At 51.8% G+C, this 12,018-nt stretch overlaps 1 protein-coding gene across 1 annotated transcript; it reads right to left on the bottom strand.

The window, feature by feature from the left end:
* Positions 1-5,958: 5,958 nt before the first annotated feature.
* On the bottom strand, positions 5,959-11,455 carry LOC122384920. The gene is made up of 3 exons (XM_043372753.1): positions 11,420-11,455; positions 9,426-9,665; positions 5,959-6,579 (listed from the first exon to the last, which is right to left on the bottom strand). The coding sequence occupies exons 1-3, from the start codon at positions 11,453-11,455 to the stop codon at positions 5,959-5,961; spliced, it is 897 nt and encodes a 298-aa protein (XP_043228688.1).
* Positions 11,456-12,018: the final 563 nt, after the last annotated feature.

Below are 12,018 nucleotides of genomic sequence, written 5' to 3'. Positions count from 1 at the left end.
GTCTTGTGTGAAAATTTTGGTCATTTTTGACAATTTTTTTTTAGATATATCCATTTTACTGATAAGACTACATGGCATTTTTCGTCAAAAAATGGTAAATGTTTGAAAAATCGCTAAAAATCAAGGTTTCAAGCAAAATGTAAATCAAAGAAACCAAAAGATGCGGATTAAGAAGGTCTTTAAAATGGCTATCTCAGATTTTCCGAAAAATGTGTTTTTCACCCTTAAAATTTCAAACAAACTGTAGTTTTTTGACAAATAATCAAAATCCAAAATTTTCCAGATTTAAAAAACGGAATATATGTTATAGACCTCGATTAGAACATTTGATGTGCCAAATTTCAACTTTCTATCTTGATTTTTGACCCCCAAATTGTAAAAAAATAGCTACAACATGTATAGGGCATGTTGACGTCATAAGCATTTTCTGGATATTTAGGCACTTCTGAACATCGCATGTGAAAACAAATGGCAGCATAAGATTCCTGGGACAAACTTCATCTAGAAAAATGCATTTTTATGTCAAAAATAAAAATCGAAAAATTGCCTCTTTTTCTAAGTCAATTTTTTTTTCTACCAGGCGGTCGCGGTGCCGGGCCGGTAACCGCCTTGGGGGGGGGGGGGGGGGTCGAATGGCAGCATTGGTTTTCTGTAATAATGCTCGTCTAGAGACGTGCATTTTTAAATCAAAAATTAAACAGTGTTGTTTTTTTCTTGGGCCCGACATTTGCTGAGTAGGTAGGTGATGTGCTATATCCACAGTTTGGGTAATGTGTCGTGTCCACAATGTATGATTTATTTTCATACGTACTTATGAGTTGATGACCAGGGCTGGACATTGCCTAGTACTACATAGAAACGGAATCTAGTATAACATGGACTAGAACGTGCTGCCAAATGCTACCATATGCCTTCAAATTGAAACTTTTGACAATTCTTCCGTCTCTGTACATGTTGCTAATCAATTTCTACCAAATGAATTGCTGGAAGCCACTTGGGCTGACTGAGTGCATTGGATTGATGAACTGGAATTTCCCCGGCATAAAAGTACGGCTGAAACTAGGAAATGGTATCATTGCTCATACTGACACGTTTTGCTAAGTGGTAGCACACGTCTCCGAATTGAAACTAGTTGATAATTATTGGCCGCCGATTGCTGATCATTCTTTATGATTGAGCAAAGCAGGACTTTGAGTTACTCAAACCGATATTCAAATAAACCATCGAGTATCAATCATTCCAAGTGCGCATCTCTGCCACAGCACATAGCCACGAAACTCTCGTCCTCTCTTTTCGGTTTCGTGGAAGTGACGACTGGTGACAACCAGTCATCCTCGGCCTTCCAGGCGGAGAGATTCGGTTAGGAACTCACTCCAGTGGAGGACAAAAGTGCATGCAGGCAAGGGACATATGAAAGGAGGGTCAAGCAAGATACCGACCGATGTGTTGCGGTTGTTTGACATGACCTGCGCCTCGACCTGTAATCCTGTTTGACTACAGCTAGGCCTTTGATGTTGTGAACCACAGCATACTATTGACCAAACTTCGCCTCATCGGGATTGATGGCTTGCTCATGGGTGGAGAATGTTTGAAAAAGCTACCCCGGCCGGCGACACATAGTCGCGGGAAGACGATATACTCACGTTGTTCTCAACGGTCATCATCAAACCCCTATTCTGACGCATGGAATAGGATGCTGTTTGCTCAAGGATGAGCGTTGTATCCGACACCGTATTATTCATAACATTTTTGGAATGATCGAAAAGGCAATTTCCTTTTAAATTATTATTTCTTTTTACTTAAACTTCCAATTTCACACCGAACCCAAACCAAACCTTATGCCATTTTGAGTACCTAAAATCTAAATGTTGCGTTTTCAGCTTTTTATTGTGTCTCAAAATAGCTACAAAAAGACAACTCACCATAGTAGAAGCTTTACAGAGAAATTGACAGATCGAACCAAGCAAAGCACTAAAATAGGTCACTGACGTCCACGGGCGTAGCCTTTTTCAATGTTGGGCGGCTCTTATAATACAAACAGGGAGTCGATCAAGGAATATCGACCGGTCCCGGTCTCGTAGCTCAGTTGCTAGAGCGTTGGATTCCGCGTGGCGAGAGCACGCGGCCCGGTTACAACAGTCCGAGTTCGAAGCATGATGGCCGCTCGGTGTTTATGAGCACCCTGACGGGTACGCTCTTAAACGGATGTGGTTGCGGTTGGTGGCAGGTCAGTTGAAGGCAATGAGGTCAAGCAGTAGTTTTGAAAAAGTGCGCCGAAAGCGCGCCAAAATTTCGAAACTGAACAGGATGTGAGAGCAATCTTGGCATTGGCGACCACACGCGGGTCTTAGGGTTGGAGATTATGGCAAGTTAAGTAAATGGTAAATACCTACCTGATTTGCAATATTACGCCCATGGAAGTCAACATTCGAAGAGCGTGAGTTTTCTTTTCTCGTATGGAGACAGCTTTTAGGATTTACAAGAGTAGAAAAGTTACCCCGGCCGCGCCGGGGTAGGCTGAAAGTTACCCCGGCCACGGCCGGGGTGGCCGGGGCAGGTTCTCCACCCATGGGCTTGCTGCTTGACTGGATCTCATCGTTTCTCTCTCACAGAACGTTACAGGTCGGCGTGATGGACATATTGAGTAGCTCTAAGGCTATATTAAAGGGACCCTCCCACCTTAACATTAGATTTGAGTTGAGATAGCAAAAATGGGGTCCCTGGCTCACAATTACCGGTTTCGGCACTCACAACATCGAGAAATGCCTTAAATCGGAAATATTGAATTTCAAAATTGCAGCGTTTTGATTCAGAGGGGCTAATGCATTGGAATACCCCTCTGAATGTGTGACGTCAGCGCAGATATCTAGCGATTTTTAAATGTTTGACTAAAACGTTTTGTAGCACGCGGTGGTATACGCTGCTTTCCGCGCATTAAGTGCCGCACTTTCAAATAAAGTCGCTAGGAACAGCGGAGATCCCAAAAAATAAACAAAAGTAAAAGTCTAATATCTTGAAAACCGGTGAATATTTTTCGATGAAATTTGGTAGATATTCGTTTTCGCTCTTTCTGAACCGAGCAACATCACTTTCATGCCAATTCATGAACTTTTTTGAAGGTGGGAGGGTCCCTTTAAGTGGTGTCCCTCAGGGATCGGTCCTCGGCCCTCTCCTTTTTCTTGTGTATATCAACCACATAGCCTCTCAACTGTCTTGTAAGCATAAGGTGTTCGCTGATGACGTAAAGGGACCCTCCCACCTTCAAAAAAGTTTATGAATTGGCATGAAAGTGATGTCGCTCGGTTCAGAAAGAGCGAAAACGAATATCTACCAAATTTCACCGAAAAATATTCACCGGTTTTCAAGATATTAGACTTTTACTTTTGTTTACTTTTTGGGATCTCCGCTGTTCCTAGCGACTTTATTTGGAAGCAATAGTTTGGCAGCTGAAAGTGCGGCACTTGTTGCGCGCAAAGCAGCATATACCACCGCGTGCTACAAAACGTTCTAGTCAAACATTTAAAAATCGTTAGATATCTGCGCTGACGTCACACATTCAGAGGGGTATTCCTATGCATTAGCCCCTCTGAATCAAAATATCAAAATGCTGCAATTTTGAAATTCAATATTTCCTATTTAAGGCATTTCTCGATGTTGTGAGTGCCGAAACCGGTAATTGTGAGCCAGGGACCCCATTTTGGCTATCTCAACTCAAATCTAATGTTGGTGGGAGAATCCTTTTAAAAATTTATGCATGCACTAGCAGGTTGACTGACGCAGACGATACCAACCCTGTGCAGTCATTGCGATCTGATGTGGACGTTCTGGTGCGCACCTCTGAATCCTGGGGACTGCATCTGAACGCCAGTAAATGCGCCGTGCTAAGATTCTCCAGATCCTCCCGGAACCTAGAACGGGTGCCCCCCACCCCCTATGTCCTTAATGGGAACCCGCTACCCTTTGTCAGCTCACATCCTGACTTAGGGGTTACAGTGGACATATCCTTGAAGTTCCACCTACACATTGAATCCGTCGCTCACAAAGCATCAGGACTCTGCCACAGCTTCCTCAAATCCACAGTGTGTCGCAATCCTGATTTTATGACATTCCTTTTCAAGACCCACGTCAGACCAGTTATTGAATATGGTTCGTGTCTTTGGAACACAGGCTACGTGGAGGATGCTCGGAAACTCTTAACCCCACTAGGTCACCCCACTAGGATAGTCTTAACCCCACTAGGTCACTGCGTCGCTTGGTAGGAGGCGCGCCGCAGGTCGTCGGTACAATGAGCGCCGGTTGCGTCTGATCTGATGTGCCGGCACCGCAAAGTTTCGTTGCCGCCCATATTGTCGGGACGTGGTAAACCGTCGACTGGAAGATGACCGGCGCGCTCGCAGTCTGAAGCCCCAGTGGAAGGCGAGGGCGGCTCAAAATGCCGACCCTACTCCCGACTGGCGAGGAAGCTCATGTGGGAGTCTCAAGCCACTGAGTCGCCCAGTCGGAGATGAACCGCAGGCTGTCGGCGCTGAACACCGGGCGGCGTCTGGCGAGCCGGTACTGCGGGTCCTCACCGACGCCTCACCGCCATCCGGCGGAACCAGGACTGGGTTTCCTCCATCTCTTGGTTGAAAATGTTGATGAGGCCAACGTTCTGATGGCAGAGTTAAATTCATCGTGAGTATGATGTACGGGCAGAGCACAGACACATCCACACACGCACACAACCAAACACACAGATCACACAGTAGTAAGCGTGGGGCTATAACAAAGGCAGATAAGGCCAAGAAGAAGTTTGTGCTCATGATGCATATGCTGGCGGTGATGCCGTGGTGAATGGCGAGTGCTGTGAAAAATGTCGGTAAAGATGAATCGTGCTACTAGTCTCCGTATGACTAGTTTGATGAGACGTCAGATTAGTCAGGCTCAATGTTGTGGCGGTGCAGTCTGCTGACGGATCGTTGTGGTCCCGTTTCCATCATCCGACGGCAGCTCTTCCAGGTGTCAGTCTGGTATGCCGTTTCCCTGCTTGGGAACTGAGTGTCACAGCCACCAGTTGTCACGGTCGGTTTTTGTCCGGTTGCAGGTAGGTGTTGTGCAAGACTCTGTCCGGTGATGTCTTCCACAGATCCTTCAAGTACGTCACGTAGCTTCCTCTTTTTCCTACTTTCATGGTGAGGAGGGAAGAGGGCGGCATCATCATTCAGGTTGGTGGAGTATCCAATGGCCGGTGTGCCAATGGAGCGGTCTCCTCCACCATGTTCAGAGGTGGGTTGGAGGGCGGTATCCTCCACATTCGATGTCGGTTTCGGTGGTTTGGTTGCTGTTTCTTCGATGACAGCATCGCTCCGCGTCTCGGATTTGGGTGGCTGGCTGGTTTCAAGCTTCCGTTTCGGCATCATCATCTGGTGAGTGGACCGGTTGGCAGAGCTGGCTACTGATTGGCAGTACAACTCCTGCACAAGATTCGTCTTGCACCGCTGTGCGGTGTCGTTACAGGAGGGTTCGGTCACTGGGAGGCCGTCTCGGTTCACAGCTTCTTGGTCTGAGACCTCCATCGGGTTGAGGCTACACATGTCATCACTTCTGCGACTGTGGAATGTGTGGTGGGTCGGCACATCATCAGGTCGGTATCCTGATGTGGTGGTAAGTGATGGTCGTTGCGTGGTGGCACTCCCCACGTAGTCAGGTCGGTATCCTGACGACGCGGTAAATGGTGGTGGCAGATTCGGTGCCTCAGGTGCAGGCCTTGTCGGTTGGTGCTGGGTCGGATGGTGAAGCGATGTGTGGTGAGGCTCCCCACAGGACGAACATGGATGGCTCATACAGGACCGAACCCTGTGAGGGCCCAGGCACTGGTAGCAAACACCAGTTTTGCCCACTGTCCTCCATCGGTCAACGACTGTCATGGCTCTGTATGCCAGGCATTGGTTCAGTCCATGCTGTCCTCGGCCACACGCTTCACAGGTCCATGATTTGGCCTGTTTCGCCGGTGTCTGCCGCTGGATGGACAGGGCAGAAGCTGTGGAAGGAGATGAGGATGGTGTCGCTGGACTTGGGGGGTGGGCTGGGGGCTCGGACGGTTTCTCGGAGTGCCAGCTCCCTTTCCAGAAACAGCAGCAGGTGCTCGTAGCTGGGCTGTTCCTGTCGAACCCACTCCAGTCGCCAGTCCTGAGGAAGCTTCTCCTTCATGACTGGAAGAAGCAGAATGGAACAGCTGTCGGGGTTCACTCCGAGGGTGGCCAGAGCACGCGTGTGGGCAGACAGGTGGTCTACGAGGTTCCGCATGGCGCTCAGGTCGTTCCCGTTGTGGACGGCAGGTGCATCAAAGAGACGTCTCATCAGAGTCTCCCTCTCGATGTCCTCTCTCTGGAACCTCCTCTTGAGGATGTCGATGGCGGCAAGATATCCGTCTCCAGTCACAGGGATGCCGTCGATGGCCTTCTGGGCTGAGCCGCTGAGGTGCGACTTCAGGACCACAAACTTCTCGATGTTGCTGTACCGGCTGTTGCTGTGTATGGAGACGGCGAACAGCTCCCAGAACGAGCGCCACTTCATCAGGTCTCCGCTGAAGGTAGGTATCTTAACAACGAGTGAGGACCGGAGGTCGCTACTCAGGCTGACGTCATGTTCAAGCGCTCCGGCCTGCGTCGCTCCCCTCGCCGCTCCCTCGAGTCGGGCCAGCAGACGAGACGCCATAAATATCTCCTCAGACAGCATTTCACTGTGTGGGGAATCATCGGGATGGCCTTCTTTGTCTAGAAGAATTTGAACAGCCTTCAAATCGTCTCGCAGTTCATTCAGTTGTTGAACTTTGTATGCCAGGTAGTCAATGTCAATGTCTTTATGGTCTTTGGCTCGGTATGCCTTTGTGTCATTGACTAGTTTAGTGGTTTTGGTCCTGAGTTTGGTCCTTAATTTAACCTGATCCTCCATGGTTCAAACTTCAAGATGCCTCTGGGTAAGTGAAAAATTTCAGCCAAAAGGGCGCATCCGGCCCGCGGAGGACTATGTTAAAAGTGGTGGTTTAAGAGTGGAGAATCAGGCGCATAAAAAATGAATTAAGGACCAAAGAGTTAAAATACGTTTAAGCGGCTGTATTGGCGATGGTGGTACATAATCACACAGGCAATGGTCGTGGGTAGGCAGGGCACTACACAGGTAATGGTCGGTGGGTAGGCGCACACAAAAGGTGGGTAGGTGCCGACCGCCCAGCGGAAGGTGAGGGCAGCTCTGGATGCCACCCCCACCCCCGACTGGCGGGGAAGGCCGAGGGGAGCAGGGACCGAGAGACAGATACGGACAGCCGTGGCCGATCCGGAATACCGGCCACCGTCCGCTCCGCCTCCCGCTCGCCTACTGCCCCCGTCCAGGCACCGCCGCGCCGAGGTCACTGTCGATCACGTGACCGGCTCCAGGTCAGCGCGCATGCGCCATAGCGGTCACGCCGGCCCGCGGCGGGCGGCCAGGTCGGGCAACGCCGTCGACCCGCTCGATAAATACAACGCGGTAACATAATACGACGCGACGCAAGGTAACAAAATATAATTGCGACTATAACATAAATACAAACTTAACATAGACTGACAGTGATTTGTGTGATTGTGGACATCGGCGTTTCGAAAACAAATGCGATTTGTTTTCGAGTGGGGAGTATGTTAAGTTTGTATTTATGTTATAGTCGCAATTATATTTTGTTACCTTGCGTCGCGTCGTATTATGTTACCGCGTTGTATTTATCGAGCGGGTCGACGGCGTTGCCCGACCTGGCCGCCCGCCGCGGGCCGGCGTGACCGCTATGGCGCATGCGCGCTGACCTGGAGCCGGTCACGTGATCGACAATGACCTCGGCGCGGCGGTGCCTGGACGGGGGCAGTAGGCGAGCGGGAGGCGGAGCGGACGGTGGCCGGTATTCCGGATCGGCCACGGCTGTCCGTATCTGTCTCTCGGTCCCTGCTCCCTTCGGCCTTCCTCGCCAGTCGGGGTGGGGGTGGCATCCAGAGCTGCCCTCACCTTCCGCTGGGCGGTCGGCACCTACCCACCTTTTGTGTGCGCCTACCCACCGACCATTACCTGTGTAGTGCCCTGCCTACCCACGACCATTGCCTGTGTGATTATGTACCACCATCGCCAATACAGCCGCTTAAACGTATTTTAACTCTTTGGTCCTTAATTCATTTTTTTAGTTTTTAGTTTCATTTTTATGTTATGTTAAAATTGATGTTGAAGAGTTGAGAATCAGGCGCATAAAAAAATGAATTAAGGACCAAAGAGATAAAATACGGTTCAGTGGCTGTATTTGGCAAAGGTGGCACAATCACACAGGTAGGTAATAGTCAGTGGGTAGGTAATGGCCGGAAATTGACGGCCCGTTGACGGCCCTAACTCCGGCGGAAGGTGGAAGCGGCTCAATATGCCACTCCACTCCAGACTGGCGGGAGGACTGGGGGAGCAGGGACCGAGAGACAGAGGCGGACAAGTGACCGATCCAGAATACCGACCACCGTCCGCCCCGCCTCCCGATCGCCTACTGCCCCCGTCCAGGCGCCGCCGGGCCGAGGTCGCCACCGATCACGTGACCGGCGCCAGGTCAGCGCGCATGCGCCCCCCGTGTCACGCCGGCCGGCTGGGCCGCGGCGAGCGGCCGGGCGGGGCAGCGTCGCCGCTCAATAACACAGCGCGGTAACATAACACGACGCGACGCAAACAAATATAACTTGGGACGATAACATAAATGCATACTTGAATACAAACTTAACACACTCCCCACTCGAAAACAAATCGCACTTGTTTTCGAAACACGCAAGTGACTTCATATGGGCGATTAGCGCATCCCCTCAGGGCTTGGGGTTCGCATCGCGTATCTACCCACAGGTCCGCAGCCAGATCGGTATGAGGTCGGTCAACTTCTGGTAGCCAGCCTCATTGAGGTGTACTCCATCAGGGAGATACCACTCGCGGCATTCGTCTCGTACGGAATGTCGGTTAAAGAGCTTCCGAGTCAACGCGCGACCCAGGGGCACAAAGTACAAGGGACATGCCGTCACTGTCTTCAGGCTATCTATCATCTTCTTTGTAGCCCGTACGTCTAGGCCTATTTGGATCAGCTTGTTGTCGTCGATGTTGCCTAGCCCAGTAAGTCGACTATGGACATCGTTCCCACTGAGCCACAGGATTATCGATCCCCTGGCCAGTCCGAAGGCGGATGCTCCCTGTTCCCAGCGCAGAAGGTCCTCATCAAGGTGCTGCAGAATTGACGCCCAGGTGGCACCTCCTCGAGCGCGGTTTATCAGCCAGTCGCCAGGAAGACGCGAGTCCATGCGAGAGTCTCGAGCGACGGAGTCACCCAGCAGTAGGTGGACCGCAGGCCGCCGGTGCCGAACACCGGCGGCGCTCGGCAGGGCGGCACGGCAGGGCTTCGCTGGTACCTCGTCGCAGTCGACCGCAGGCCGCCGGTGCCGAACACCGGCGGCGTCCGGCAGGGCGGTACCGCAGGGCTTGGCTGGTGCTCCGTCGCAGTCGACCGCAGGCCGCCGGTGCCGAACACCGGCGGCGTCCGGCAGGGCGGTACCGCAGGGCTTGGCTGGTGCCCCGTCGCAGTCGAACTGGCGGAACCAAGACTCAGCCTCCTCCGTCTCCTGACTCAACATGTTGAAGAGGTCGGCATTCTGATGGCAGAGTTACATTAATCGTGAGTATGATTTATGGGCATTGGGCAAAGTACAAACACACACATACGCAAGAGGGTAGGGTAACAAGTGTGTGGGGCCACATCGAGGTTTCTGTTAAAAAAGTACATTCAGGGGTTGGTAACGAGATGGGTGAGTGTGGTGGTGGGTAAGGAGAGTCATGTTGCTAGTCTCCGCATGACTAGTTTTATGTCAGAAGAGATCAGTCAGTCTCAAGATGGTATAGTCGGTTGATGGGCCGTCGTGTCCGCTTCCCTCTCATCTTGATGATGGCAGCTCTGCTGTGTCCATCGCATCCGGTAATCAGCTCTTCAACGATCGCCAATGGCCAGTGGCCGCGAGGGCCTTCTCCGTGCACTAGCACTACGTCCCCGACCTGTGGTGTGCGAATCGGACGACCGCGAGGGGACACGGTCCAGGAGCGTAGCATCGCTATGTACTCCCTTGTCCATCTCCTGATGAGGTGCGTGCACACCCTCTTTCTGTGCTTCCAGCACCGGTTGATGTCATCCAGGTGCTGTCCCGAAGGTGACACGACACCCTTGATGGAGGTCACACCGAAGAGGAGGTGAGCCGGTGTAAGAACTTCATCATCAGCTGTTGTAAGTGGACGCAGGTTCAAGTGGTACGCCAACTCATACAGAGTCACAGCGAGCTCCTCGTCAGAAAGGCGACACATGTGAAGTGTTATCTTGACTCTTCTTTGTTATGCCCACTAGGCGCTCCCAAAAGCCTGTTAAAAGTGGTGGTTTAAGAGTGGAGAATCAGGCGCATAAAAAAATGAATTAAGGACCAAAGAGTTAAAATACGTTTAAGCGGCTGTATTGGCGATGGTGGTACATAATCACACAGGCAATGGTCGTGGGTAGGCAGGGCACTACACAGGTAATGGTCGGTGGGTAGGCGCACACAAAAGGTGGGTAGGTGCCGACCGCCCAGCGGAAGGTGAGGGCAGCTCTGGATGCCACCCCCACCCCGACTGGCGAGGAAGGCCGAGGGGAGCAGGGACCGAGAGACAGATACGGACAGCCGTGGCCGATCCGGAATACCGGCCACCGTCCGCTCCGCCTCCCGCTCGCCTACTGCCCCCGTCCAGGCACCGCCGCGCCGAGGTCACTGTCGATCACGTGACCGGCTCCAGGTCAGCGCGCATGCGCCATAGCGGTCACGCCGGCCCGCGGCGGGCGGCCAGGTCGGGCAACGCCGTCGACCCGCTCGATAAATACAACACGGTAACATAATACGACGCGACGCAAGGTAACAAAATATAATTGCGACTATAACATAAATACAAACTTAACATACTCCCCACTCGAAAACAAATCGCATTTGTTTTCGAAACGCCGATGTCCACAATCACACAAATCACTGTCAGTCTTAACCCCACTAGGTCACTGCGTCGCTTGGTAGGAGGCGCGCCGCAGGTCGTCGGTACAATGAGCGCCGGTTGCGTCTGATCTGATGTGCCGGCACCGCAAAGTTTCGTTGCCGCCCATATTGTCGGGACGTGGTAAACCGTCGACTGGAAGATGACCGGCGCGCTCGCAGTCTGAAGCCCCAGTGGAAGGCGAGGGCGGCTCAAAATGCCGACCCTACTCCCGACTGGCGAGGAAGCTCATGTGGGAGTCTCAAGCCACTGAGTCGCCCAGTCGGAGATGAACCGCAGGCTGTCGGCGCTGAACACCGGGCGGCGTCTGGCGAGCCGGTACTGCGGGTCCTCACCGACGCCTCACCGCCATCCGGCGGAACCAGGACTGGGTTTCCTCCATCTCTTGGTTGAAAATGTTGATGAGGTCAACGTTCTGATGGCAGAGTTAAATTCATCGTGAGTATGATGTACGGGCAGAGCACAGACACATCCACACACGCACACAACCAAACACACAGATCACACAGTAGTAAGCGTGGGGCTATAACAAAGGCAGATAAGGCCAAGAAGAAGTTTGTGCTCATGATGCATATGCTGGTGGTGATGCCGTGGTGAATGGCGAGTGCTGTGAAAAATGTCGGTAAAGATGAATCGTGCTACTAGTCTCCGTATGACTAGTTTGATGAGACGTCAGATTAGTCAGGCTCAATGTTGTGGCGGTGCAGTCTGCTGACGGATCGTTGTGGTCCCGTTTCCATCATCCGACGGCAGCTCTTCCAGGTGTCAGTCTGGTATGCCGTTTCCCTGCTTGGGAACTGAGTGTCACAGCCACCAGTTGTCACGGTCGGTTTTTGTCCGGTTGCAGGTAGGTGTTGTGCAAGACTCTGTCCGGTGATGTCTTCCACAGATCCTTCAAGTACGTCACGTAGCTTCCTCTTTTTCCTACTTTCATGGTGAGGAGGG

This window comes from Amphibalanus amphitrite, unplaced genomic scaffold, assembly GCF_019059575.1.
Source record: "Amphibalanus amphitrite isolate SeventyFive unplaced genomic scaffold, NRLGWU_Aamphi_draft 000203F_arrow, whole genome shotgun sequence".
NCBI classification, from domain to species: domain Eukaryota; kingdom Metazoa; phylum Arthropoda; class Thecostraca; order Balanomorpha; family Balanidae; genus Amphibalanus; species Amphibalanus amphitrite.
The sequence above is the reverse complement of the archived record's forward strand: the minus strand, read 5'-3'. Positions and strand labels throughout refer to the sequence as shown.

What these genes read in the sequence shown, in the direction of transcription:
- LOC122384920 (XM_043372753.1), bottom strand. Translation starts at nt 11,455, where the DNA reads ATGGAGGAAACCCAGTCCTGGTTCCGCCGGATGGCG. An exon ending in CCTGGTTCCGCCGGATGGCG is followed by an intron (nt 9,666 to 11,419) that starts GTGAGGCGTCGG and finishes CTCTGCCATCAG; the next exon opens with AATGCCGACCTCTTCAACAT. An exon ending in CTGCGGTCGACTGCGACGAG is followed by an intron (nt 6,580 to 9,425) that starts GTACCAGCGAAG and finishes CTCGTTGTTAAG; the next exon opens with ATACCTACCTTCAGCGGAGA.